This window comes from Diabrotica virgifera, chromosome 2, assembly GCF_917563875.1.
Source record: "Diabrotica virgifera virgifera chromosome 2, PGI_DIABVI_V3a".
Classification (NCBI taxonomy): Eukaryota; Metazoa; Arthropoda; class Insecta; order Coleoptera; family Chrysomelidae; genus Diabrotica; species Diabrotica virgifera.
Genome location: NC_065444.1, coordinates 38,340,881 through 38,367,286, shown reverse-complemented (window position 1 = coordinate 38,367,286; position 26,406 = coordinate 38,340,881). Strand labels below are relative to the sequence as shown.

Sequence of the window (26,406 nt, the reverse complement as noted above, 5' to 3'; positions counted from 1 at the left end):
GGTGAACCTTCATCGATTTTCACGAAGATTGGTCAGTGGTTAGAGGATACCTCAAGAAACAAAGGTGACATGGTACCACCTTGCGCCTTTACCCTGAGGGTGGATACCGCTCCTTCTCGGGGGTGAAAATTATTTTATAAAAAATAACTGCACAAACCTATAAAAGAACAAATTATAAGCAAAATTTATTATATAAAGTTATTAAAATAAGTCTACAAACAATACTTTTTAAGTTACTAAACATCAAAAACTTTAATTATTCGTGAAAAAAATGCATGTTTTGAAGCGGTTTTTCGTAAATCACTGAAAAACTGTAAGTTTTTACAAAAAAGTTAATAGTAGTTTAATTCGTATAGCTTAAATTCTAAGAATAAACTCTTAAATCACACACCTTTCGATTATTGAACTACAACCCCTTCGCAAGAAAACCATCCCATATTCTCGGCTTAAGAGAGAGTTGTACTTGAAATAATTTAAATTAATTATTTGGCGACTAGATATCGTTTAATAATTTATGAGCTCGCAAAATATACGCATCTCAATTATTGAATTGCCATTTTATTTCTATAGTACAGTCACTGAAGGTAAAAATCAACTATGACCTTCGATTTCGGTAAATCTCCATTCATTTTCACGAAAATTGTTGAGCGGATAGAGGATACGTCAAGAAAGAAAATTAACAATAACAACTTAGCCGGGGGTATATGTCACCCCTTCTCGGGGGTGAAAATTACTTTATTAAAAATAACCCCACAAATCAAGAGAGGGACAAATTCTAAGCAATATTTGTTATATAATGTTATTAAAATAAATCAATACTTTTGGAGTTATTAAAGATCAAATATTTTAATTTTTGTGAAAGAAAATGCTTCTTTAAGGCGATTTTTCATAAATAAGTTAAAAACTGTAAGTTTTTACAAAAAAGATTTCATCACTAAAATTGAAGCTAATAAAAAATATAATAAATTGCTGACTTGAAAAACCCTTTAATGTAAATTTAAAGTAAGTTATAGGTAATTAAATGTATAGTTTTTTCTGCGACTATTCAAATCTAAGGATTCAAGCTTAAATAACGGGAAAGAGATGCATTTTATAACACTTACTAAATACTTGTCAAAGTACTTAGAAATACCTATCAAATGAGCTCCAGAAAAAGTTGATAGCATCAAAATTTATACTCCAAAAATTAAAAAAAAATGAATTTCTTTTAATCACTCTGTTAATTTTTATGATATCAGGCACATCCAACTATTTGAAAGGTAATGTCAAGAGCTATAAAACTGTATTACATTTAGACCCGATACTTTATGTCTCGATTAACAGCCGGTTAGTTCACCGGGGTTTAATCGTGACCTCTTTAGGGTCTCTTGCGTTGTAATAAATGCAATTATAAGTATTATTACTATTCTTATTTATAATCATAATAATACTTGTAATTGCATTTATTACAACGCAAGAGACCCTAAAGAGGTCCCGATTAAACTCCGGTTAACTAACCGGCTGTCAACCGAGACATGAAGTACCGGCTTAATCTTTTAAATACTTTATTTTTAGGATTATAGGTCAAAGGGCTCCAGTTACATTGTTCTCGTAGTAAAATTTAGGCTTAAACGTTTCTATCTTCGTTATTTTGATTCATACATAAATCAAAAGACAAGTAAAATCTTTGCTAATAAAAAAAAACTCAAATTTCGTTATCTATCATTTTTTACGTCAATCGTGTATTGTTGGAGTTATTATTTTAAATATGATCTAAAATAATCTATATTTGAAAGATTAAATGTTTTACAGTTTTATAGATATACTTTATAAGTATAAATTTTGATGCTATCAACTTTTTCTGGAGCTCATTTTTGATAGGTATTTCTAAGTACTTTGACAAGTATTTAGTACCTAAGTGTTATAAAATGCATCTCTTTCCCGTTATTTAAGCTTGAATCCTTAGATTTGAACAGTCGCAGAAAAAAATATACATTTAATTACCAATAACTTACTTTAAATTACCATTAAAGGGTTTTTCAAGTAATCAATTTATTATATTTTTTATTAGGTTCAATTTTAGTGATGAAAACTTTTTTGTAAAAACTTACAGTTTTTGAGTTATTTATGAAAAATCGCTTTAAAGCATGCATTTTCTTTCACAAAAATTAAAATATTTGATCTTTAATAACTCAAAAATTATTGATTTATTTTAATAACATTATGTAACAAATTTTGCTTAGAATTTGTCCCTCTCTCGATATGTGGGGTTATTTTTAATAAAGTAATTTTCAACCCCGAGAAGGGGTGACATATACCCCAGGCTAAAACCGCAAGTTGTTATTGTCAATTCGTGAAAATGAATGGAGATTTACCGAAATCGAAGGTCATAGTTGATTTTTACCTTCAGTGCCTGCACTATAGAAAGAAAATGGCAATTCAATAATTGAGATGCGTATATTTTGCGAGCTCATTAATTATTAAACGATATGTAGTCGCCAAATAATTAATTTAAATTATTTTAAGTACAACTCTCTCTTAAGCCGGGAATATGGGATGGTTTTCTTGCGAAGGGGTTGTAGCTCTATAATCGAAAGGTGCGTGATTTAAGAGTTTATTCTTAGAATATAAGCTAAACGAATTATACTACTATTAACTTTTTTGTAAAAACTTACAGTTTTTCAGTGATTTACGGAAAACGGCTTCAAAACATGCATTTTTTTCACGAATAATTAAAATCTTTGATCTTTAATAACTTAAAAAGTATTGACTTATTTTAATAATTTTATATAATAAATTTTGCTTTTAATTTGTTCTTTTATTGATTTGTGCAGTTATTTTTTATAAAATGATTTTAACCCCCGAGAAGGGGCGGTATCCACCCTCAGGGTAAAGGCGCAAGGTGGTACCATATCACCTTTGTTTCTTGACGTATCCTCTAACCACTGACCAATTTTCGTGAAAATCGATGAAGGTTCACCGAAATTGAAGGTAATCGTTGATTTTTACCTTCAGTGACTGCACTATATAAAATAAATTGCAATTTACTGATCTAAATGCGCGTAATTTGGAAGCTTATAAATTATTAAATGATATGTAGTCGCCAAATAATTAATTTAAGCATTTTAAGTACAACTGTCTCTACATACAAGGTACAAGCCTTCCCGGTACAAGCCGGGAAGATAGGGTAGTTTTCTTGCGAAGGGGTTGTAGCTCAATAATCGAAATGCACGTGATTTAATAGTTCATTCTTAGAGTATATAAGCTATAGGAATTATAACCGCAATACGATATATTTTAAGTTTTCTCAGCATTTTTCTCTTAAGTTAAATCAATTAAAGGGTTGTTTGGGGGGTGAAGGGGATGAGCTCAAAAATCGAAACTATATAATTTCAAGAGCTCATAAATAGCTCGTAATTCTGCCGCAAAAACCGATTCAATATTCCTATTTTTAAGTAGGGACTCAGCCCCCCCTCCCATTAAAGTATTCTCCTGTTCCAGTGTTCCCATTAATCAAAGTTTGTCCGAGTAGACACCCTTAAGCTATTAACAAATTTTCAGCTGGCTATTAATCAACTTTTTTTTCATACGCGGGATCCAGACCTATAATAATTACATATCATATCAATATTGTGAGCAACATATAATTTTTCTTCTTCAATGACATTAGGTATGAAATATACGTCAATTTGACAATTTCAATTGACGATATGAATTATTTAAGAAAGTTGCAAGATTTCTCCGCTATTCGCGCACGATCGTTTCTCGTATCCCCTTGAAGTACTTGCACACCGCGAGTAGACGTAATAAGCCTACTCCGGCATAAAATTCTACAGAGAATGTAAAATAGGAGCTACTTTTCAACACACCATCATACTGTTCTAAAACTGAACTCATCTTAAACATTGTCATATCAAGACAAAACAGAAAGAAGAAGCACGATCGTTTCTCGTATCCCCTTGAAGTACTTGCACACCGCGAGTAGACGTAATAAGCCTACTCCGGCATAAAATTCTACAGGGAATGTAAAATAGGAGCTACTTTTCAACACACCATCATACTGTTCTAAAACTGAACTCATCTTAAACACTGTCATATCAAGACAAAACAGAAAGAAGAACAACAATTAGTAGACGGTATAATACCCTGAGGGCATCAAATATTTGTTGAATCACATCAGTTTGTTCCTGAGAAACAATATGTTCTTGAGGATTACAAGATAAGTTGTTAAAGAGGACAAACTGTTTTTCTGTGAAAGGAACAATAATTTTACATGTCAAATTGTTGTTTCCTAAGAGAAAAAGCAATTATTAAGAAGTACAATGTTCCCCAGTGGAACAACAATTTGTCCTATACATGTTCTTGACTTAAGATAAAAAAAACTGCTGTCCCTAAGAAGAACAACAATTAGTAAGAGGTACAATGTGCCTAAGGGCATCAATCAAATGTTGAATGGGCAACAATTTGTTCTAGACCTAGGGCCGGTTGTTCGAAGGCTAATCAACAATGATCACTATCAAATATTTAATTACTGTCACCAAAACTGTCAATGTCAACTTTTATTGGGTTGCTGAAAACATAATTGATTAAAATTATGAGATTAGTTAATCAATTAACATAACAATTATTAACATAATTGATTAAGTAATTTCATATTGTGTTTTCAACAACCCAAACAAAGTTGACATTGACAGTTGGTGACAGTAATTAAATATTTGATAATGGTCATTGTTGATTAGCTTTCGAACAACCGGCCCTTAGAGTGTTCAATTTTCACATGCAAAAAATATTCTTATATTTTTTACTGCATTAAATCTCTTATCACAACCCTTAATTTAAATAAATCTCAAGCCAGCCCTGTACAATAGTACCATTTCATCCCCTCCTAATTTTACCCTTACCCCTACAGGCAGACAATTTTGGATTCGGGACAGAAGAAATTCTCTCTCTCCAGCCGTTCCACGGATAAGTCGGTACCGCTCATCTCTTCACTCTGGACGATCCAGCCTTTCTTTTGGGCTGAAACGAAATAGCAATACGTGTTACGTTACGTGACGAACAGTAATTCGCAAGTGACGGCATACATCAGCGCGGCAATCAAAACTCAATTCGTTTGTGACCGCGGCTCTAGTGGTCTACAACGTTGCACAACCTGGTAAGACTTTTTATATAAATATCAATATTGTCTGTATAAAACCTTATACTTTATATTCCCACTTGAACCTGAACCTAGCAATCCTAATAATTACAGTCCACAACCTTCTGAAAGTATATTCATACTCTCACATATGTACAAGTTATCGTACATAGAGGATTACTAAATAACTTGATAAATCGTTATTCTTGAGAGTAACAACAGTTCTGGATGACCAATTGTTGTTCCCAAAGAGGAAAAACAATTATTAAAGGATACAAACCCCAAACGGAACAAACATTTGTTAAAACAATTCTTAAGTGAAACAACAATTTGTTCTAGAGCAGCGGTTCTTAATCTGTGGTACATGTACCACTGGTGGTACATATCATTATTTGAGGTGGTACACAAAACGCAAAAACAGCCAAAATCAGCACCAGAATTATAGTTAATTAGATCACCTAGCTAGGTAGGTATTGTAGCTAGGTGGTACCAAAAATAATAAAAAGTATTTGGTGGTACATGACTCAAAAAGATTGAGAATCGCTGTTCTAGAGCATAAGTACTTGTTCTTGTGGTGCTATCTCCTTTAGTAGAGGTTAGCGACTACACTGGCAAATCTGTCTCTGTCCAATGCAGCTCTAAACAAAGATGTAAAAACTACCGGGTCCCCTTTTCCTTCAATCTTCCCCTGGATGATCATTTGCGCGAAGCGCTACTTTTCGTTTCTCATTATGTGTTCTAGATAGCTAATTTATCTAACTTTGATGATCTTTGGCAGCTTCCTATTTGTACATATTCTCCTCAGGGAATTTTCGTTTGGTGGAGTGGGTTGTCCAAGGTATTTTGAAGATCCTTCTATAAAGCCAAAGTTCAAAGGCTTCTAACCTGTTCATCAGCGGTATGTTGAGCGTCCATACCTCCGTTCCATACAATAGTATCGACCGTAGATAGTAATGCAGAAAATGACATCGAAGACTGATATTAATGCTTCTGTTCGAAATTGTCTTAACAAAAACACTCAAATATTAGTCAGAAATAGTAACTATCAAAATATTTATAAAACTGGGTGTCAGTGTGATATCCAATACTACAATTATATGGCGGCGGCTTTGGGCTGGCGGCTATAATTTGAATTTTTGATCATCTTTAGGAGACAAAAAACTTCTTTTTCTTTGATATATGTTTTAAATTATGTTGTGTTGTGATTTATAGCATATTTTTCGAATTTAAAATTTTATGCAAGTTTCCTATTACTTGTTTAAAAGGATGTCTTAGAAAATCACTACTTTTAAACGATTTGTTTAACAATGCAACTACAGATTAATCAAAGATAGACTCTTTTGTGAACGATTTGTTACTTTGTATCATTGACTGCGTTCACCAGATGCAAACGCGTTTACAACTGTTTGCGCTTTGATTCTTAAACTTGTTGACAGCGAGCTGAACGGTTGGTTGTTTATATTAAAATTTTTCATTTTGCTTGTTTGGTTTGGACGTAACCTAAAATAATTTTTTTCAATAAATAAGTTTTTGAAATTATTTTTTTATTAAAAGAAAAAATAAAATGGATTTAATAGATAATAACGTAGCTGAATGTCTTCAGTGCCCGTTATTTTATATATAAAATCATTATAAATATATTCTATAAAATATACAATTTAAATTCCCGCCATATTTTTTCAATAGTCAACACGTTTGCAAAGTTCAGCATAAATATTTTATCTTGCAAAAATGGCGATCGCTTTCCAAACTCACACAATCAAATGCAAACGTTGGCAATCAGTTTGCTCTTGACAGCAAACATGTTTGGAAAGCGATCGCCATTTTTGCAAGCATAAAATATTTATGCTGAACTTTGCAAATCTGTTGACTGTTGAAAAAATATGGCGGGAATTTAAATTGTATATATTATAGAATATATTTATAATGGTTTTATACATAAAATAACGGCTACTGAAGACATTCAGCTACGTTATTATTTATATTAAATCCATTTTCTTTTTCTTTTAATAAAAAAAATCATTTTAAAAACTTATTTATTGAGAAAATTTATTTTAGGTTTCGTTCAAACCAAACAAGCAAAATGTCAAATTTTAACCTTAACAACCAACCGTTCAGCTCGCTGTCAACAAGTTTAAGAATCAAAGCGCAAACAGTTGTGAACGTGTTTGCACCTGGTGAACGCAGTCAATATCTAAACCTCCAAGAGCTACGAATAAAAAAATACTTACTGTCTTGTCTTAAAGATGTATTCGATAAAGAAGCTTCAAAGTTCTTGGTCCTCGGAATGGCTTTCAGCATGTAAAAATCAAGGTGAATCCAAATAAGGTATAAACAATTGTCTATGATATAAGCACAATAGTTAATCTCCTTCTTCTTCTTTTCTAACCGCTCAGAAACTAAGTCGTAAGCTTTTTCCCTCATGCTCAAAACATCTACCAAATCCAAGGATTCGTTAAGGTATTCTTTAAGTTCCGTAGAATTTTTGTTTGGAATATCCTTCAGTTCTCTGACTAAGAGCTCGTGAGCTACTCTTTCTTGGTGGTGAAGGTTCACCACACTTATGAGCTCCTGAACGACAATGCCTAAAGATGGATCTTGTTCGTTATTACCAGATAGTTTACTGTAACCTAATAGTAGAGGATCGCTTAACGTTGGGTAAAATAGTACACTGATCCCTGCACGATTTACATCATTATTTGCAATCAAATGCCTCGCGTAGGAAAGAAGATTCGAGACGATTTGCATGGCGAACAGAAGCCTATCGGAAGTCTGGAATGTAATCGACTCCAACGACGAATAACTGGTTAATTTCCTCACGTTTTCATCTGACAGGATGAACTTTGGTAGCAGAGATAACATCAGCTTTTGGATTCTGTGTAACTGAGCTCGATTATTTTGTACCACGTTGGGGCTTTCTAGAACGTTTATTAAATTATTGCTAGCAGTTCTGGAAAATATCGAGGTAAGTAGAGCGAGTTCTTTAAGCGATGTCGGGGCAATTTCCACACATCCTGATCTCAAAATCAACTCCACCACATCGAGATGGCTCAACAAGAAGAACATTATTTGAGAAACGGCAGTCTGGTTCTCAGTACCGAGTGTAGTCAACACAGCATTGCAAATATGTAACGTGGGTAGCCACAATTGCAGATATTTTTGCTCCAACGGTGGCAAAAAGTCTTCCAATACATCATCCGACTGCCAGAATTTGGAAATCTCTGGATGATACGTAAAAACATTCATGTTACTGAAGACCGTGAATATTTTTTGTTCTAGTAATAATTCACTGCCGATTTGTGTGCCTGCTAATCTAGTCAACAACAGCATTTTCGCTGTATAAAGGTACAACGGTTTGATCGACTCTGTTTGTGATTCTACCATATTTCTTAGTTCGTTATTGCTGCTTTCTATACTTTGTATGATGTGTTTCAAGTAGCCTCGTCCAGATAGGTGCATCATCCAGTCTATGCTGCCCGAGAGAATCATTAAATGAGTAAAAGCAGACATTGACAGAATTTTACAAACTTCTTGGCCCCCAACGCAGTCCTGGCAAATTATTTCTATCAGTTTATCGCCGAACTTATTAAACACTTCAGACGAGAACTCCAAAGACGTGGTTTCTTCTGATGGATCCAGTTTGGAACTGTCTAAACGACTCACAAACAAGCTGTTATTGAACGTCAGTTCCTCTTGAGGTATATCTTTATCGGTCAATTGTAAGAATGAAACCAAAGAGGCATACAAATTCACCCGCAGTTCTCCGTTAACTACGTCTGAAACCATGAGCCACTTCGTAAGATTATCTAAAATTTCCTTCAACAACGGTTGGTGGACCTTTAAGATTTGAAATGGGGAGTCTTCTCCCAGTTCTGAGATCTTTTCCAGTCTCTTTTCCCGCACGTAGGATCTCTTAATGTTGTACATCAACATCAGAACTGCTCCAGATAGTAACCTCGCTACTTCTGGAAGTAGTTCGGACTTAGATATGTCCTTCAATAGAGGTTTGAGTAAGGCGAGACTGACGATTTGTTGCTCTTGCACCGATAATATCTCCATTGGCGTATATAACACTAGGACTTCGGTGACTTGCCTCCAGGCGTCTGCGAATTGGACCATAATAGCACAAGCCTCGTTTCTTTTGTTCAATTCCAACGCGTATTTCAAGACTTTTTGTATTTCGTGAGTTATCGCCTGGATCTGACCCATCACTGCAGTGCCTTGTAACGTCTTTAGCTCTTCGTATAATATAATGTGTAATTTTCGTAAATCTATCAGTTTTGAGGATTTTTGTTGGCAACTTTGTAGAATTTGCGACAAAACGTTATTGTCGAAGTACTCCCAATTCGGCATCTCCACTACAGGCAAATCTAGTTCGAAATACGGTATTAACCTTGTTAAAAAGTTATCGGATTTCCCTACTTCGGCATGCAACGCTGAAAGATTTAACGCCATCTTGGAAACTCCCATCAACGTGTCTTTCTGTCTGCTTTCTTCGGTAGGTAAGTTGATCAGAAACACTTTCAACTGCTTCAGATAAGTTACTTGTTTTAACTGACTTAGTATCTTCAGTTCTACTGCCAGTACTTTCATCAACCACGTAAGTTGGCCGTATTCAGCTAGTCCTTCTCCTATATTCTTAGCAGCTTCACCCAGCTGCTCTTGATAAAAACTCCTATTCTGCCTTATAAACCTCAGTACCGGTCCCGATGTCTTCGTATTGCAGGAAAGCAGATACAGCAAATGATACACAGATTCTAGAAGCGTCGGTGAAGGTTTTTCGAAGCTTTTATTAACCGCCGTGTCCATCATCGACAGAATCGAATGGAATGATGTTCGGGGGAATCCCAAAACGCCCGGGAACTGGAATTCAGTCTTAGAAACGTCTTTCTTCATGTCGAAGCCGAGTAAAAAGTGAGTGAAATTCGGTGCATTGTACGACAACGTTTGTTTCATCAATTTGATTATTTCCCTTTTGGTATTTTCTATGATTTCTTTGTTTTCGTCGCAACAATTATCTAAGCACTCGACAAAACCATTTCTAATAAAGTCGATGTCGTCTTCTGAGGTAAGCAGCACACTCATCAGTTGGTTGTGTATAACACACGAGCTAGTTATATGGTTTAATATTTTTATGGTCAGATAAGAATGTTCGGGCATGTGTATCTGGTAGGCGACCAATTTAGCCAAATTGATGCAATGGTCCGGCTTGCCCGTACGACGATTTATAGACATCAACAGCTTATTTATACTTGTCAGTACCATAGAGGCTGCGGACGATGTCAGAAGGTTGAAAAATTTGTTCTGCAACACCAGCACCCTGTGGATAATATTCAGGGAAGATAAAACGCAGGTTTTAATAGTTTCTTCCCCCGGAAAAGGAGCATATGCCTCAAAGAACCGATTGCTTTCATCAAAAACGTTCATAATGATGTAAAACAGCTCAGATTTGCTGTTCAGTTGGAGCATTAAGTGATAACCGGGAGAAGATGATTCGCTTTGTGTATTTCCGGGAAAATCTGAGGCTTTTGGATCGTAGTGGTTTAAGAACTTCTCGAAGAGTTTCAAGCAAAGCAAAGCAACTTCCCACTTCTCAGTCGGATTGCGGTACGATCGTGAGTAGTGTTTGTTAAACACTGAGTTAATTATGAACGAAAGATAGGGATCGAATCCAGGGTTTCTGGGACCAGCGCCGAGCATTCTTGGGATGCCGAAATTTGTTAGTTCGTCGATTAGTTTGAGCATCGCTCTCGTCAAAGGATACTCCTCCATACGGGACTCTATTTCTTCTAGCTCTGTTTGTATACCTGGAAAGAAAAAGTACCAAAATTAATATTATCTGGTGCTACAAAATCCGCTGACTTACCTCTAGGAACATAACTCGACGTCGTCGGAATAGTGACTAGAATCTGCGACGCTTCCAGATTCTCCCAAGTTTGCGTCGCATTCTCCGAACTTTTCGCCAACGCAGTCAGCGTTAGGAGAAGATCCGCTTTGAGCGGGATCGGTACGGAACAAGTGACAAGGCCCAGAAGAACCGTTAGCGGAGACCAGCCGGGATGTTCGCAAAGGGCCAGGCGAGAGAATTCGTCATGTTCGGCTACGGCGCGGATGAGTTCGAGAACTGCGTGGAGGCCTTCAAGTTCTTGCGGTGACACTCCCTTAAAAACGAAGCAACGTATTAACATAAGAGTTTAAACACATAAACTTAACTACCTAATTATATACAGATAATATAGAGGGAAGGACACAAAGTAAAATGGAGACATCAGTAATGCTTGGAATAAGCTTAAGAAATAGAATAGGAAACGACAAAGTTCGTAGACGAACTGGGCCCTGTTCTAATTCAAATTTCGACTCAAAACAAGTCGCAATCAATATGGCGACGTTGAAATGCGACTGTGCGAGTCTTGTGGATTTTAGTTGAACTAACGAAATGATGTCATTAAATAGCGACTTATCGAAATTAATTGCGACTCCAAAAAAGTGGTCGATATTATAATTTCGAGTCGAAATTATTGTGACACGGACATGAATGAATGGCCGAAAGCGAGGTTAGGTTTAGTTTAGGAGATGTGTTTTGTTTGTTTCTTGCAAGGAAAACTAAAGCAGGAGGTATTAATATGGCTGGGTTTTATGGAAATTTGCTGGTTTTGGAAGAATTAGATAGAATAGTATTAAATTAGAAATATAATAATTGAGAATTTCCGCAACGTGAATTATCACACACAATGAAAGATGTAAGGTAATAATCTGGGAAAATTAGTATAAAACAAGGAAAATTATGTACCAGCTATTTTATTGCTGGACATGCTGGAATCAAATCTTGAGATTTCATATATTAATAATATAGCTATACAAAGTCCTCCGAAAGTGCGATATTTGGTTTATAAACAAATTAGCGCTCCGAAATATTTTTTTTTCAATGATTGCTCTGTAACTCAGAAAATTTTAATGTTAAACCAAAAACACTCACATAAAAATTCACTGTAATTTAATTCTGCACATAGATATTTTTTTACAATTTCCTTCGGCGGAAATTTTCCTCGAAAAATTCGGGTTTTCCAAACAAAATCTTTAATTTTCAAGTAAAATTTTAGGGAAGTAATTATTGATCAATAATTAAATAACTTGGTGATATAAATCTTTTTTGTTATGAGTGTCTTGAAGATATGAATATTTGTATGTACAAAGAGGACAGGAATAAAAAGGTAATGGTTCAAAGATTGAAATCCTGTTGTTTATAACTCTGTCGCAAATGCCGGTCAAATTTGACCGGTTATACCTGGAACCACTCCTCGCAATTCAATTTGTTTTTCTTAAGCGTTAACTTAATTTAATTTAATCTAATATTTTCTGAGGGGTTCTATTTGTTTATAAGCCAAAAAATTGTTTCTTTATAACATTCCTGAGACCGCTCAAATAGTCCAATATCAATTCTGTAAAGTACGTTGAATAGGTATAGTGCTTTTTTATACGAAAATCATAGTTATTCTGGTGTATTCTTTCTGGTTATTATTTCGACCGAAATTTTTAATTAATATTTGAATTATTGCTAAACTATTGATTAGATTGTCGCCGGCCTCCTGATATATAATCTACTATAAAAAATCTTTCATGTTATCAATTTATTTAATTATTGATAATTACTTCCCTAAAATTTTAATTGAGAATTGCAGATTTTTTTGGGAAAACACGGATTTTTCAAGTAAAATTTTTGTTGAAGGAAATCGGAAAAAAATAACTTTGTGCAGAACCAAATTACGGGGAATTTTTATTTGAGTGTTTTTGGTTTAAAGGAAAAATCTTAGGAGTTACAGAGCACTAATTAAAAAAAAAGAAGATTTAGGAGTGCTAATTTGTTTATAAATAAAATAACACACTTTCTGCGGACTTGTCATACCCCATATTACTAATATATTATGCAATCTTAAGATTCGATTTTAGCAATAAAATAGCTGGTAAATAACTTTTCCCAAAAATGGCATTACAGTGGAACCTCGATAACTCGGATTAATCGGGACCGCGGCCGATCCGGGTTATCGAAAATCCGAGATAGCCGGAGAATATGGTAAACATTAATAAAATACGGTATACTTACAGATAAACTCCGTTAGAATTGAAATAACATGAAATATATTTATAAATATACACAGTACCTACACATCAAAATTACTAAAAACACAAACGTAAGCAAACGGAAGCGAACAATACAAGACACACAATACAATCACAACGATGTAATGTTATTTAAGAACAGTGAAAACTAAAGACCATTGTTTATAAAAGAATTTTTTAAATAGTCTTTCCTAAACAATGCTAAGACAGTTTGAAATAAAAAGGAATAGGTACTACAGACAGGTGCCTGTTGTTTCTGCGGCGTGTGCTATGAGTCATTTTTACTATCCTATGGTTCAAATTACACACACACACACACATTATCTCTCAAATATTATATTACATACATTTTTATTGTTAAAAGGTTTGTCTGATAATTAACTATTTTGATGGGAAATAAGCCACAATTAAATTGAACAATACTTTTATTAACGTTTCGACGCCCAAATCGGGTCGTTGTCAAAATACAAAATAATGTAAATGTTTATCTGATGAAAATCGGTCCGGGTTAGCCGGACTTCCGGGTTATCGGGGGCCGACTTATCGGGGTTCCACTGTATTTCGATAATTTTCCCAGACTATCAACAAATTTTGCGGTGGTTGCGTAGCCAATAAATCCAATAAACCGGAGCGCCAACCCAAATTTTGAGCAGTGTCAAAATGATAACGTTAATATCCCCAGTTGTAACTAATATCGAAATGAATAAGAATCGCTATAAATTGCGACCATCATGGCGGAGTCGAAATTAAATTGCGACCTCGAAATGAATTATAATCAGGCCCCAGAGCTGATTGATGATGAAAATCGAGGGAAGCAATATTAACTTTTAGAGAGTTTATTATGCAAAGTAGGGTTCAAATGGGGTCTCCTTCTTGAGATGCCGTCTTCTTTCGAAGGTTGACGATCACCATGATTATTTATATTATGTTAAAAAGCTGGTTAGACGAGCAATTAAACTACTCCCTGAGAATGCCATGACATTCGTCGCGTTCCAACGCTACGCGTACCTAAAATCTTTTCCTGCATATTCTACAGAAGGTCTGGTATTTTGTTCCTCTCATCACGTGGCTGAAGTATTGTAATTTTTGTATCTTGATTTCTTTATTCAGTTCTGTTTCTTTTAAAAGTCTTCGCACGACTTGTTCATTGGTAACTTTGTTTATGTAAAATATTCTCTGGATTTTTCTGTAAGGCCACATCTCGAAAACTACCACTTTTCTCATCATCGATTTAGTCAGAATGTGGAGAGATGTTGTGTCTATTTTGGCTCTGTTTAGACTGTTTTAGATTTAACCTGATCTTCTTAGGGTGCCTGTCCGTTCCGAACGTTGGCGATCATTCTGGCTATGACGACTTTGTTGGTTGCTATACGGAATAGTTGTGTTGAGGTCTTTCTATACCATGCTCTCAGGTTAGCAAGCCAGGATATTCTTCACCGTCCTGGGGCCCTTTTTCCTTCAATTTGACCTCGTAAAATGCATTGGAGTAGCTCGTATCTGCCTTAATTTCTCCATTATATGTCCCAAGTACTGCAGCTTACGGCCCAACGGTGTTGACTAAATCTGCGGTTGTGTTCATCCTCCGTAGTACTTCTTCATCGGTAACTTTGTCTGTCCATGGTATCTTCAGGATCCTTCTGTACAACCATAGCTCAAAAGCCTGCAGTTTCGTTAACCTGATAACTTCAGCAATAACTGGATTGTGATCAGAATCTACGTCAGCACCTGGATATCTTAGAGGATTTAGAAGAATTTCTGTATCTTCTTTGTACCACAATATTATGGTCTACCCGAGGTGAGTTCTAAATATTTAATCTTCTTGATGGAAGCTTGTAAAACGTGTTTGTTATTATAGATAATGGATTTTGACAAGAGCTATGGCCTTGAAAATTTCACGTAAACTTGTGTACTAAATTGGCATGACTCATAGCTCTTGTCAAAATCCAATACCTATACCATTTCTTTTTCTTGAACAAATTCGACCAACCTTTCTCCTCTTTCATTGCGCTCGACAAATCCATATCTTCCAATCAAATCTTCGCATTTCCCTTTACCCCCTTACCTACTTTGGCATTGAGATCACGTATTATAATAAGTACTTCATGTTTTTGATCTATTAGTAATTTTATCCACCAAAATTCCGACTCCGCATGGATGGGAATTCTGATTGTCGCTTCTAGAATAGTATAGCATCCCGTTGCTGGTGGGACATTTAATATTACCCAGCCATCTGACCTCACTAATTCCGAGAATATCGCTTGAAAAAACTTCTTACATTGTATGTTCCACTTTTAAGGTCCTCCCGGGGATTCTTAGCACCCCCTGACTAGCAAAAGTCTGCCGGGGACTGAATACCTTATCTTGTATTTTAATTATCATGATGATTATACTAGGGAAGAGCAATGAACTAGTTTCCCGTCTAAAAGTCATTAAAACTTCTAGTGACCAATAAAAGACAGATCGAGGATTATTTCCCTTACGCTCTATCTTGGTACTGATGTTGCTGGTGTCTGACATCAGAGTAAGGTATGGGAAGGGAAACTTTCGTAATTAGATACGAAAATGTTTCTAGGACAAAACTATAACATAATATTTCCAGCCTACCTATTCACCTGATTTGATGAGATTAGTTTTACTTCTAAATATGGAAAAACGGTTTAACCCTCTTCTTGACAATGTAACAAATTTGTAACATTTTCATTTTAGGTCCTAGGTGAGTTCTAGGTGATTTGAGGTGCATTTTGTTACTCACATTTTGTACTAATAACATAAAACTGTCCGTAGATGGCAATAGTTACCTTATATTTTTATTATTACCGATTTCTGACAACTTCTAATTGATGCCATCTGTCACCTGTTGCATTTTCGAGAAGGTTCTTTACTCTTTTTACAAACTTTTAATTTTTTATAAAAAATAGTGTGTTTTTTATTTAATTTTTTTTTTTGGTGATTGTTTTATATTGTTCAATTATCCTATAAATAGAGCGTATACGTTTTAGTTGTTTTTTTGTTTATTGAACTATGAAAAAACTCTCATCAAACATTTGTAACAAATTTGTTACATTGCCAAGTTACGGTTATATTTTTTCTCAATGTAGATTTTTGATTTTTTTAACTCTGCAATATTTTTATGCAATTTTATTTGTTTTTCAGATAGATAGGTTTCAAAAAAGGGTAGACAAAATTATTTCTAAAAAGACTAAGTTTTCACTCTAATGGCATATAACATATCCCACCAGAATGAAAACAATGAGAACCTTCTCTGGTTACACCTCCGAGGCTTCTACAATTTGCAAGCCATACGGATGCTGAGACTAAGGAAGATGAGGGAATTCTACAATTTACAATTCACGTCACATCTGCTCAGCGCGGTAAAGTTCCAACGAGACTGGTTCCCTTCATACTCCACACAGAGTAAATGTAAATCAAAAATGAATAACCATCAGGGAGAGCAGCATATGTGCCTCCTGATGAGAGACTAATAAGTTTCGAAACCGGTAGAGGTGCTTGCAGCACTCTCTGATTGGACTGGAATATGGTTCGGCTGTATTTTCGTTTTGCAACGAAATTGAAAATGGTTATTCATTTTTAAAATTATTTCTATGTTTTAAGTCAGGCACTATTTCCTTTCAGTGCACAAAATGTGAAGGGCTAGACAACTTTGTCTGAATGGCAAAGGAAACTGTTTTTACGCACATCATCACAAATAAGGAGTTACCTAAATTAAAAGGATTTTATTTAGAATATAATAATTATATTTTATACATAAATAATTCTATTTTAAAATTACAAACTTTTTTTTATTTTTAAAAATTTTTATTTTCCTAAAATTTAATGGGGGGAGGGGGGTGTTGTGACGCGAGAGCACTCCCATGAACTCAGATAAAAGAAATTTCAACCTTGTTCTGAGAAATCGGTTCAAACCTTAGAAAATGCATGGACCGTCAGTGATAATAAGGGGTATGGTATTTTGGCAATGTAACAAATTTGTAACAAATTCAAATTTGGTACTTAGGAATAAATTAAAGGTGAAATATTTATTTCATAAATTTTTAAATAATTCTAGAAGGGCATTACTAGAAAGAAAACACAGTTTTCGCATTTTTACATCGGTTTGCCAAGAAAGGGGTTAAAAACAATTAAAAAGTGGTACTGTGATTAATATCTATTAAGACTAATAAAAAGGTAATTTAAATATCAAACTGCATTTATTTATGAATAGATTGCATGACATGTCACGCGTGTTTGACATTTATGGCAAAAAGTGACATATTATCATGAAATTTCTATGCCATGAATATCTCTCAACAATAAACCATCCCAAAGCCAACACAGAACAGTTCAAATTACCCTCGCAATAAAAAAGACATATCACTTACCTTGTGGAAAGTTGCTCTACTCATATACACAGTATCAGCTTGCAGAGGAGCTTCCTGTCTCAAGTTGCTATAATATTGAGAAAACGACATGAAGAAGTGGTCCCAGGATAAGTTGGTTGAAACGTGTGACCCAACTTGCTTCAGCATATTGAAGCAATGCCTTGCTGTGTTTTGTGAAGAAGCCAATCCACTCAACATCATTATGTAAGGAACAAATAATGTAGAAGGCAAAATGTCACCTGCTAGCTTGATGAATTTAAACAGACACATTGATCTTGATACAGATCTCTCTGAGGTCATTTGGATGGAATTCATCTCTAGAGGGCTCCAAAAATCTGCCACAAATCCAGTTTTCAACTCATCGTTCCTATAAAACTTTCCAATAGCCAACAACATCATTTCAAAATATCTCGGGAGGTTGGAGGGGACTTCCAAACCTTCTCGAATATACACCTGCATCGTCCTAGCAATTTCATCGGCTCTCATTCTTAAATCTTTTATTTTAGGATACATAAAAAATATGAAATCTGTAATCAAGTTGTGCATCCTTTTGTACAAAAAGTGTTCCTTGTACAAACTTTTGTTTTCCAAAAAGATGTTGAGCAGGAAATCGAAAACGTTCATCTCTATAGCTAAATCTACCAGAGTCTCTTCTTTAAGAATAGCTTCTTGGAAACGGAAACTTTGTGGGGTATCCCTTAAGGCACTGATGCACACTGCTACGCCAAATGTTGACAAAGCTTGTAACCCTAGAAAATAATATAAGACATTATCTTCAGTGGTTCTTGAACATTTTGTGAATTTCTAGTTGATATTTGGTTAAAACAAAAAAAACTATTTGTGTAAATATAATTTACATACATTTTTTATTTTTTCCTTTAAATCTAATACTCGTTTTGTTTGGTGTTAAAGCTATGGCTTGTTTTTAAACCAGGAGGAGTAAACTAAAAAGACAGATTCATACCCAAGAAAGTCACTAGAAAAATCACTTCTTTTTTGGTTGATCATATTGGCCTTCGACGGTCATCATCATCATTCTCTTTGCCTTATCCCTATGCGGCGTCGGCTTCCCTAATTGCATTTCTCCACACAATTCTATTTTGGGTCATATCAATATTAATCCCCTTTACCAACATGTCCTGCCTAATCGTCTCCCCCCACGTCTTCTTTGGTCTTCCTCTCCTACTCCTTCTAGGAATCTGCACTTCAGCAATTCTTCGTATTGGGTGATTAGCGTCTCGACGTTGAACATGACCAAACCATCTCAACCTATGCTCTCTCATTTTGGCATCAATTGGTGCCACACCTAGACTTCCCCTAATACTCATTTTTAATTTTATCCTTTTTTGTCACTCCACTCATCCATCTAAGCATTCTCATTTCCGCCACATGCATTCGTTGTTCCTCCTTCTTTTTCAATGCCCAACATTCAGTTCCGTACATCATAGCCGGTCTTATGGCTGTTTTATAGAATTTTCCCTTCAACTTCATTGGAATTTTCCTGTCATACAGCACACCACTCGCTTCCTTCCACTTCATCCATCCAGCCCTAATTCTACTGCATGCATCTCCATCTATTTCTCCATTACTCTGTAATACCGATCCCAGATACTTAAAACTATTGCTTTTTACAATCAGTTCACCATCCAAAGATACCATGTTATTTGTAGTAACTCCGTCTTTAAATGAACATTGCAAATACTCTGTCTTTGTCCTACTAAGTTTTAAACCTTCTTCCTCCAGAGCTTGTTTCCACTGTTCCAGTTTTTGTTCTAAGTCTCTTTCACTATTTCCTATTAACACTACATCATCAGCATACATTAGGCACCATGGAATTACCTACTTTCACATGAAATTTATCAGTCTCTCCCACACCTGTCCCAACACTAGTCGTTCCTCCCTCATACGTATCCCTCACAATATTTACATATTCATTCCCGACTCCTTTCTTATTGAGTGCCCATCACAGAATCTGCCGAGGAACTCTATCATATGCTTTCTCAAGATCACTGAATACCATATGAGCGTTTGTTTCTTTACTCCTGTATTTTTCCATCAACTGCCTTATAATGAAAATTGCATCTGTTGTTGATCTGCCCGGCATAAAGCCAAACTGATTCTCGGATATTTCGGTCTCTTCACGCATCCGTCTATCAATTACTCTTTCCCATATTTTCATGGTGTGGCTAAGCAGTTTTATAGCCCTGTAGTTTGTACATTGTTGTAAATCTCCCTTGTTTTTGTAGACAGGTACTAGTATACTGCTTCTCCATTCGTCTGGCATTTGTCCAACTTCCATAATTCTATTAAATAAACCTGCTAGCCACCTTGTTCCTGTCTCTCTCAATGCTCTCCATACTTCCCCAGGAATATCATCTGGTCTTACCGCTTTTCCTTTCTTTAGTTTTTGAAGTGCTTGAGCCACTTCCTCGTTTGTTATTTTGGTGACCATTGCTGCTACTGTCTCTGTTGACTCTACAGGCTGTCTGTCAAATTCTTCATTTAATAAGCTGTCAAAGTACTTTCTCCATCTCTTTTTGACATCCTTTTCGTGAACTACTATTTTATTATTTTCATCTCGGATACATCTAATCTGATTAAAATCTTTTGCTTTCTTTGCTCTCTGTTTGGCTATTTTATATATCTTCGTTTCGCCTTCCCTGGTATCGAGTTGATCGTATAGGCTTGAATATTGGCCTTCGACGGTAATTCATACATATTATATTATAATGATACGTCGCTAAAGAGTTCTAAAAACAACTGTTTTTTTATATAAAAGTAGACTAAAAATCTAAAAATTAAAGTAATAACGCAGAAAACACAAAAAATTGCTGATATAAATTAATTAACTTATGAAATGCCAGTAGTGTCAAAATTTGATGAATGTCATAGTGTCAAAATTTCATAACAGTGGAGTAAACTTGCCTGAGGTTGGACCAATTAAAAACAAGCATTACGGCGCTGTAAATTTGAATTACTCCTCTTGGTTTAAAAACAGACCATAGTAAAGAAAGGGTGTTTGGATTAAACATGGATGGCTAAGAAAAATTGAATACATTGCTCATTAGTAAAATATATAAAAATACACTCTCAAACTAGTAGGACTTTGATCAGCCATGAAACTGCCCTGGACCTCGATTTTTGACCCTTCGCTTCGTTATCGAATGTATTCGCTTCTTATCTGTTTAGTGTACAGATAGCGAATACATTCGATAACGAAGTGAAGGGTCAAAAATCGAGGTCCTGGCTCCTACACTGTTAAAAATATAATCAATTTTGTCCAAAATTTTAATGATATTTTCTTTATTATAAAGAAGTAAAAATTAAAATTTCCCATATTCTACATACTTATCCTATATACCTACTTAAAATAAATATAATGTCAAAAACCTTAGGAAAAAACATGGATTACTATTACTAATTATTTACCTTCACTTAACCATTTGGACTTCGATAGAGTAAACTCATTAACGATTGTCTGAACATATGTTGGGTCCTCAAATATTGGCAGTGACTGAACAGCTTTTTCCCCATCTTCTCTAGTATGCAATACACTTAAATCCAACGCAGCTAAGAAAGCCATTTCGAGATACAAATTTACATCATTGATTTTACCAGAAGCTTCATCCTCTAGTTTAGTTTCTCTTAGATAATTGATCAGTGATACTGTGGCATCTTTGGGCAGCCCACACTGGGCCGACCATGTGAAAACTATATCAGATAAAACCTGTCTGATGTCATTGAACATATCCACAACTTGGCGGCGGTGTTTTGGTCCTCCTAGGGCTAGATTTGCTTGAAGGAGTTCTATTTCTTTGGTGAGATCGAGGGTCCGGAGTAATTCAAAGATTCTGGTAAACAGGCCACCCTCCATCAACTCATCTACCAAAAAGAATATAAAATCACAATTAGAAATATAAATTTGGATAAAAAGACACAAAACTGTCTAAATACTTCAGTTGTCGAGATGAAAATGCCTCGGAACCTCTAAAAACAAGCTGAATGTTGCTGAGAATGTCAATTTTGCGGTCCCAAAAGAGATTCAAAAAAGTTTACCACTCCTATCCCCGGTGTTCCACCCATTCCCTCCATAGGAGGAAGACACGGAAAACATTGATTTACCAAGAAACTATATGCCACAGAAACAAATGTTTCATATAAGAAATGTAGCTGAGATAATTTTGAACAAAAAGCTTCATTAGCACTTTTGTGTAGAATGAACGGTTCTCTCAGAAACAATTGCTTGAATTTTTTTAATAAAATTTGTATCAATTTGAAGGTGAAAATTCGATATCTTTTAAGTAAATAAATGTTATGTAAATAAATGTTGCGCAATTTTTACAATTCTTATGAGATCAATGAAATTTACCACTTCCGTTTGACATCTTCAAAATCTAATCAAAAACATAAATTTTTGATTTTCAGTTTTGGCAACAAATATGGAGCATTTGAAATATGCTTAAAACGGTGACTTTAAAAACTTTCACATTACAAATGATCTCACGTCACAGGAAATGCTTCCAGGAAAAATGCATATTAAGAGGAATGTGTAACTAAAGTTGTGTAATTTCGAAAAATGTACTTGTGCAATCGAAACGAAGCAGTCTTAAACTTTTTAGATCGCTTGTAATGTAAAAGTTAAAATTCAGCATTTTTTCAAATACCTCATATTTGTTGCCAAAACACAGAGTCGAAATTTTATGTAATAGATTTTGAAGATTTTATTGATCTCAGATCAATAACATAAATTTTATTGATCTCATGAGAATAGTAAGAAATGGCAAAAATCACACGTTTATTTACTTAGCAGCTTTATAGAAAGTCTTAAAGTTTTTAGTCTTCGTTTTGGTCACGCCTGTTATCCCTCACACCTGCATAAAATTCGTGTTCTTGAAAATGATCGATATCCAAATTGTGATAAAAAAGGTGATTTTGATCATATTTTTTTTGAATGTCAAAAATATAAGAATGAAACAGATTGATTTGTTCAGCAGCTACATAGACTTAAGATATCAGCTCCATTTAATATCCTTAGTATCTTAGCCAATGGACAAGAGAGTATGTATAATGCATTGGTGATGTTTTTGTCGTATCTTAGCCAATGGACAAGAGAGTATGTATAATGCATTGGTGATGTTTTTGTCAAGTACAAAATAGTTTTGTAGTGCGTATATGTGTGTATATGTGTATGTATGTATATAGAGAAAATGTGGTGAGCAACTTAAACAGTCCATAGCAAGGCAGCTTTTGAATTGAGTAGGGAGCCGCGGAAGATAAAAACAAAGAAAAAACTTACTATGGAACTTTGAGGAGCTCACCGTCTTGTTTATTATTATTCTTATATTATTGTTATTAAATTTTTGTAGATCGTTTTTGAACACACCTATGATGTTGAAAGGAGGCTATAATTAGCTTACCTTAGCTTAGTACCATCTTTTTATTTCAGTACTTAACTTACGTCTCAACAGCTATTGAACTAATTTTTCTTCGTTATTGATATTTTATGGACTTACAGTCTTTAAATATTCATTTTATTGATATAGTAGTCATGTTGTGACTGGCTGATTGACCACGCCATTAAAAAAAAGCTTTATAGAAATGGTCTTCATGTGTGGCAAAATGAAAACATTGCATATGAAAACTGCATTCTTCACCTTAACACATTTTGATTTAAGTATGTTGATAGGCCACTCTAATCAAAGGATATCTAATTTTTACTGTCGAGTTGATACAAATTTTATATATCTATACTGTAAACAGACCACAACTGAGGTGCCCAAGCTTGTAGGTAACTATTCATTTAGACGATATTGATGTTCACGTGTTTGTAGACTTAAAACAGGTATACGACTCAGTCAAAAGGAACAAACTATACTATATATTGGCTGAATTGGCAGTACCACACAAGCTAATAAGACTCATTAAAGCCACAATGGATGAAACTCTGGCATGTGTATGAATACAAATCCACCCGACAGATTTTTTCAAAATTTCGCAGTAACTAAAGCAGGGAGATGGGCTGGCCCCTACATTGTTTAACCTGGCACTGGAGTATGCAGTTAGGCAAATGCAAACTGGACAAGGAAACCTACTGACCAACCGAACGGTTCAACTGGCTGCCCATGCCGATGATATTAATATTATGAGTAGATCAACAGGAGCACAGGAAACATACGCAGAGTTAAAAACACAAACAAAAATGCTAGGTCTGGAAATTAACACAGAAAAAACAAAAATAATGACTCAGACGAGAATAAATATAGCCCCACAAAACATTATACATGAAGATGACATTGAAACGGTTGGAAAGTTTACATAACTCGGAGTAGAAATATATGCCAATGGATCAGAAGATGGAGAAATACAGAAGAGAATAACGCAGGCAAACAGAGCTTATTTTGCCCTCTCCCATATATTTCGGTCTAAAAGTGTCCACCGAAATACAAAGATGAGAATCTATAAAACTTTAATTCAACCAATAACATGCTATGGCAGTGAAGCCTGAGTCCTGAAAGAAACATCCAAAAACAAACTCAACACATTCGAAAGGAAAGTACTGAGGAGAATACTAGGACCTGTGAGGGAAAACGGAATCTTCAGAAGTTGATACAACAACGAACTTTATCAACTTTATAAGGAAGCACCCCTGTCAGACTTCATTAGAATACAAAGATTGCAATGGGCCGGACATGTGATAAGAATGGGAGAGGATAGGCTACCAAAAAGAGCACTGAATTCTAGAATGCAGGGAAAAAGACAGATTGGAAAGCCAAGAAAGTGCTGGGAAGACAGTAAACAACAACGCACAAGACCTTTTAGGAGTCTGTGTATGGAGAAGAGCAGCCACAGACAAGCAAGTGTGGAGGCAAAAAATAAAGGAGGCCAAGGCTCAATTTGGGCTGTAGTGCCGTAGAAGAAGAAGAAGATAGGCCACTCTAATCAAAAGATATCTAATTTTTACTGTTGAGTTGATACAAACTTTATTTAACATGTCTAATGTCTATACCGTAAATAGACCACAACTGAGGTGCCCAAGCTTGTAGGTAACTCTTCATTTAGTAGGACCATACCACCGCTGACATTTGTGCGTTATTGGCACCTTTGATGAAACCCTCGTGCCAACACACTGGCGTCATGGGCAGTGAACGAGTTAAATTAATTTCGTGCCTGTACTAAAATCCCCTGTCACTTTAAGCGTTATTTCTGAGAGAATGGTTCATTCTACCTAAAAGTGCTAATGTACACTTTTATTCAAAATTATCTCCGCTACATTTTTTATTTGAAACATTTTTTTCTGCGACTTACAGATCCTTGGTAAGTTGAAGTTTTCCATATGCATCTCTACTAGGGGTGTTATAGTACCCCAGGCTGTGGGTGAAAAAACGTGATATAATTCAGGAATTTTTGAAACCTATCAGGTGTTGTAAAGGACGATGCCAGGAATAACTTATACTAAAATATAACCAAAAATTTTGTGCGGTTTTTTATTTATGACGATTTTCATTTGTTAAATTTACAATTTTTAAAGATTTTAATTTTGCAGCTTAGGATATTCATCTTAGAGAAAAACTTTTAAATAGAAAATGTAGTAAATTCAAAAACCTACAATTTGAGCTATGGCAAGTTTAATTTCGTTAATACGTTATTGCAAAACAGCCTGCGAAAGGTCCAAAATGGCTGTTTTTTGCAATTGCCTTATTTATTGTAAAAGTAACTTTTATGTATATTTTAAGGCTTTAAAATGAAGATCTTTCAATACTAAACATAAAAAAAATTTGTAGTGCCCGATTGGTGAACTTGTTGTTTAGATATTATAATTTGTTTATCCCAAGAGGTCAAATGTCCAAGGCTATAACTTTTTGAAAAAAAATCGTACAGAGTTAATCCAAGATCCACTCTCCTTCTACAGACTTATGTTTTCATATTCTAATGTAAATAAATGCGTATAACATTTTTCAACCTATTATTTCGGGTTTGAAAATAAGGGGACAAATTTCGTTATAAACATTTAGAACTGAAGCCGCCCCTGTACATCCTATGAGTTTTTAACTTACAGGTTATTGTTGCTGAAGACAAAATAAAGATTCAAAACTAAATAAAAATTTTCTACGACCAACTGAAGCCGAGATAATTGTTTTTGTTTTCTTAAAGCGTAGTGACTTTATTTACAACAATTAAGAAATTATTTCACAGTCATTGACTAAAGAAAGACTTATATTATCTTAAAATAAAAATTATTTTAACCGAAAATTACATTTAATTATTAAAAATGATTTTTAAAGTGTAATGGAGATTTATTTTTCGTAACGACTATGATTTATTACGTCAGTTGCCCTTAGCAACGGCTAGCAACTTATAATACATTGTATCACGGTTTTTGCTTTAAATTTTAAAGCACTGCTTGGATTGACATGAAATTTGGCAAACACATAGATAACATGTTAAAGAATAAAAATGATATTGGGCCTCTGTGTGCTTTTGTCCTGGGGGTGAGTTTCACCCCTTATGAGGAGTGAAAAAATATATGTTCAAAATAAGTTCGGAAATGGATAAAACGTCTAATTCTAAGCACTTTTCGTTCTATAGCATTTTTTCACCAAGTTAATACCTTTCGAGTTATTTTAGAGTAAATACCTTAATTTTTCAACAACAAAAAAAACACGTTATTAGGCGGTTTTTGACAAATAACTCAAAAAATAAGTGTTTTATTGAAAAAATGGGTTTTAACAAAAATATAGCAAATTAAAAATTGAAAAAAATGATGTATACATGAAATCTCTAGATCCAGTATAA

General features: G+C 34.8%; 1 protein-coding gene across 1 annotated transcript in view; it reads right to left on the bottom strand.

The window, feature by feature from the left end:
• Positions 1-26,406, bottom strand: part of LOC114327681 (nuclear pore complex protein Nup205) — a 44,785-nt gene that overhangs the window by 12,821 nt on the left and 5,558 nt on the right. The window contains exons 4-7 of the mRNA XM_028276366.2: positions 21,043-21,495; positions 17,614-18,362; positions 10,983-11,277; positions 7,348-10,923 (exon numbers count right to left, since the gene is read on the bottom strand). Of these exons, the coding sequence (XP_028132167.1) occupies positions 7,348-10,923; positions 10,983-11,277; positions 17,614-18,362; positions 21,043-21,495 (5,073 nt within the window). The remainder of the gene's footprint in view (positions 1-7,347; positions 10,924-10,982; positions 11,278-17,613; positions 18,363-21,042; positions 21,496-26,406) is intronic.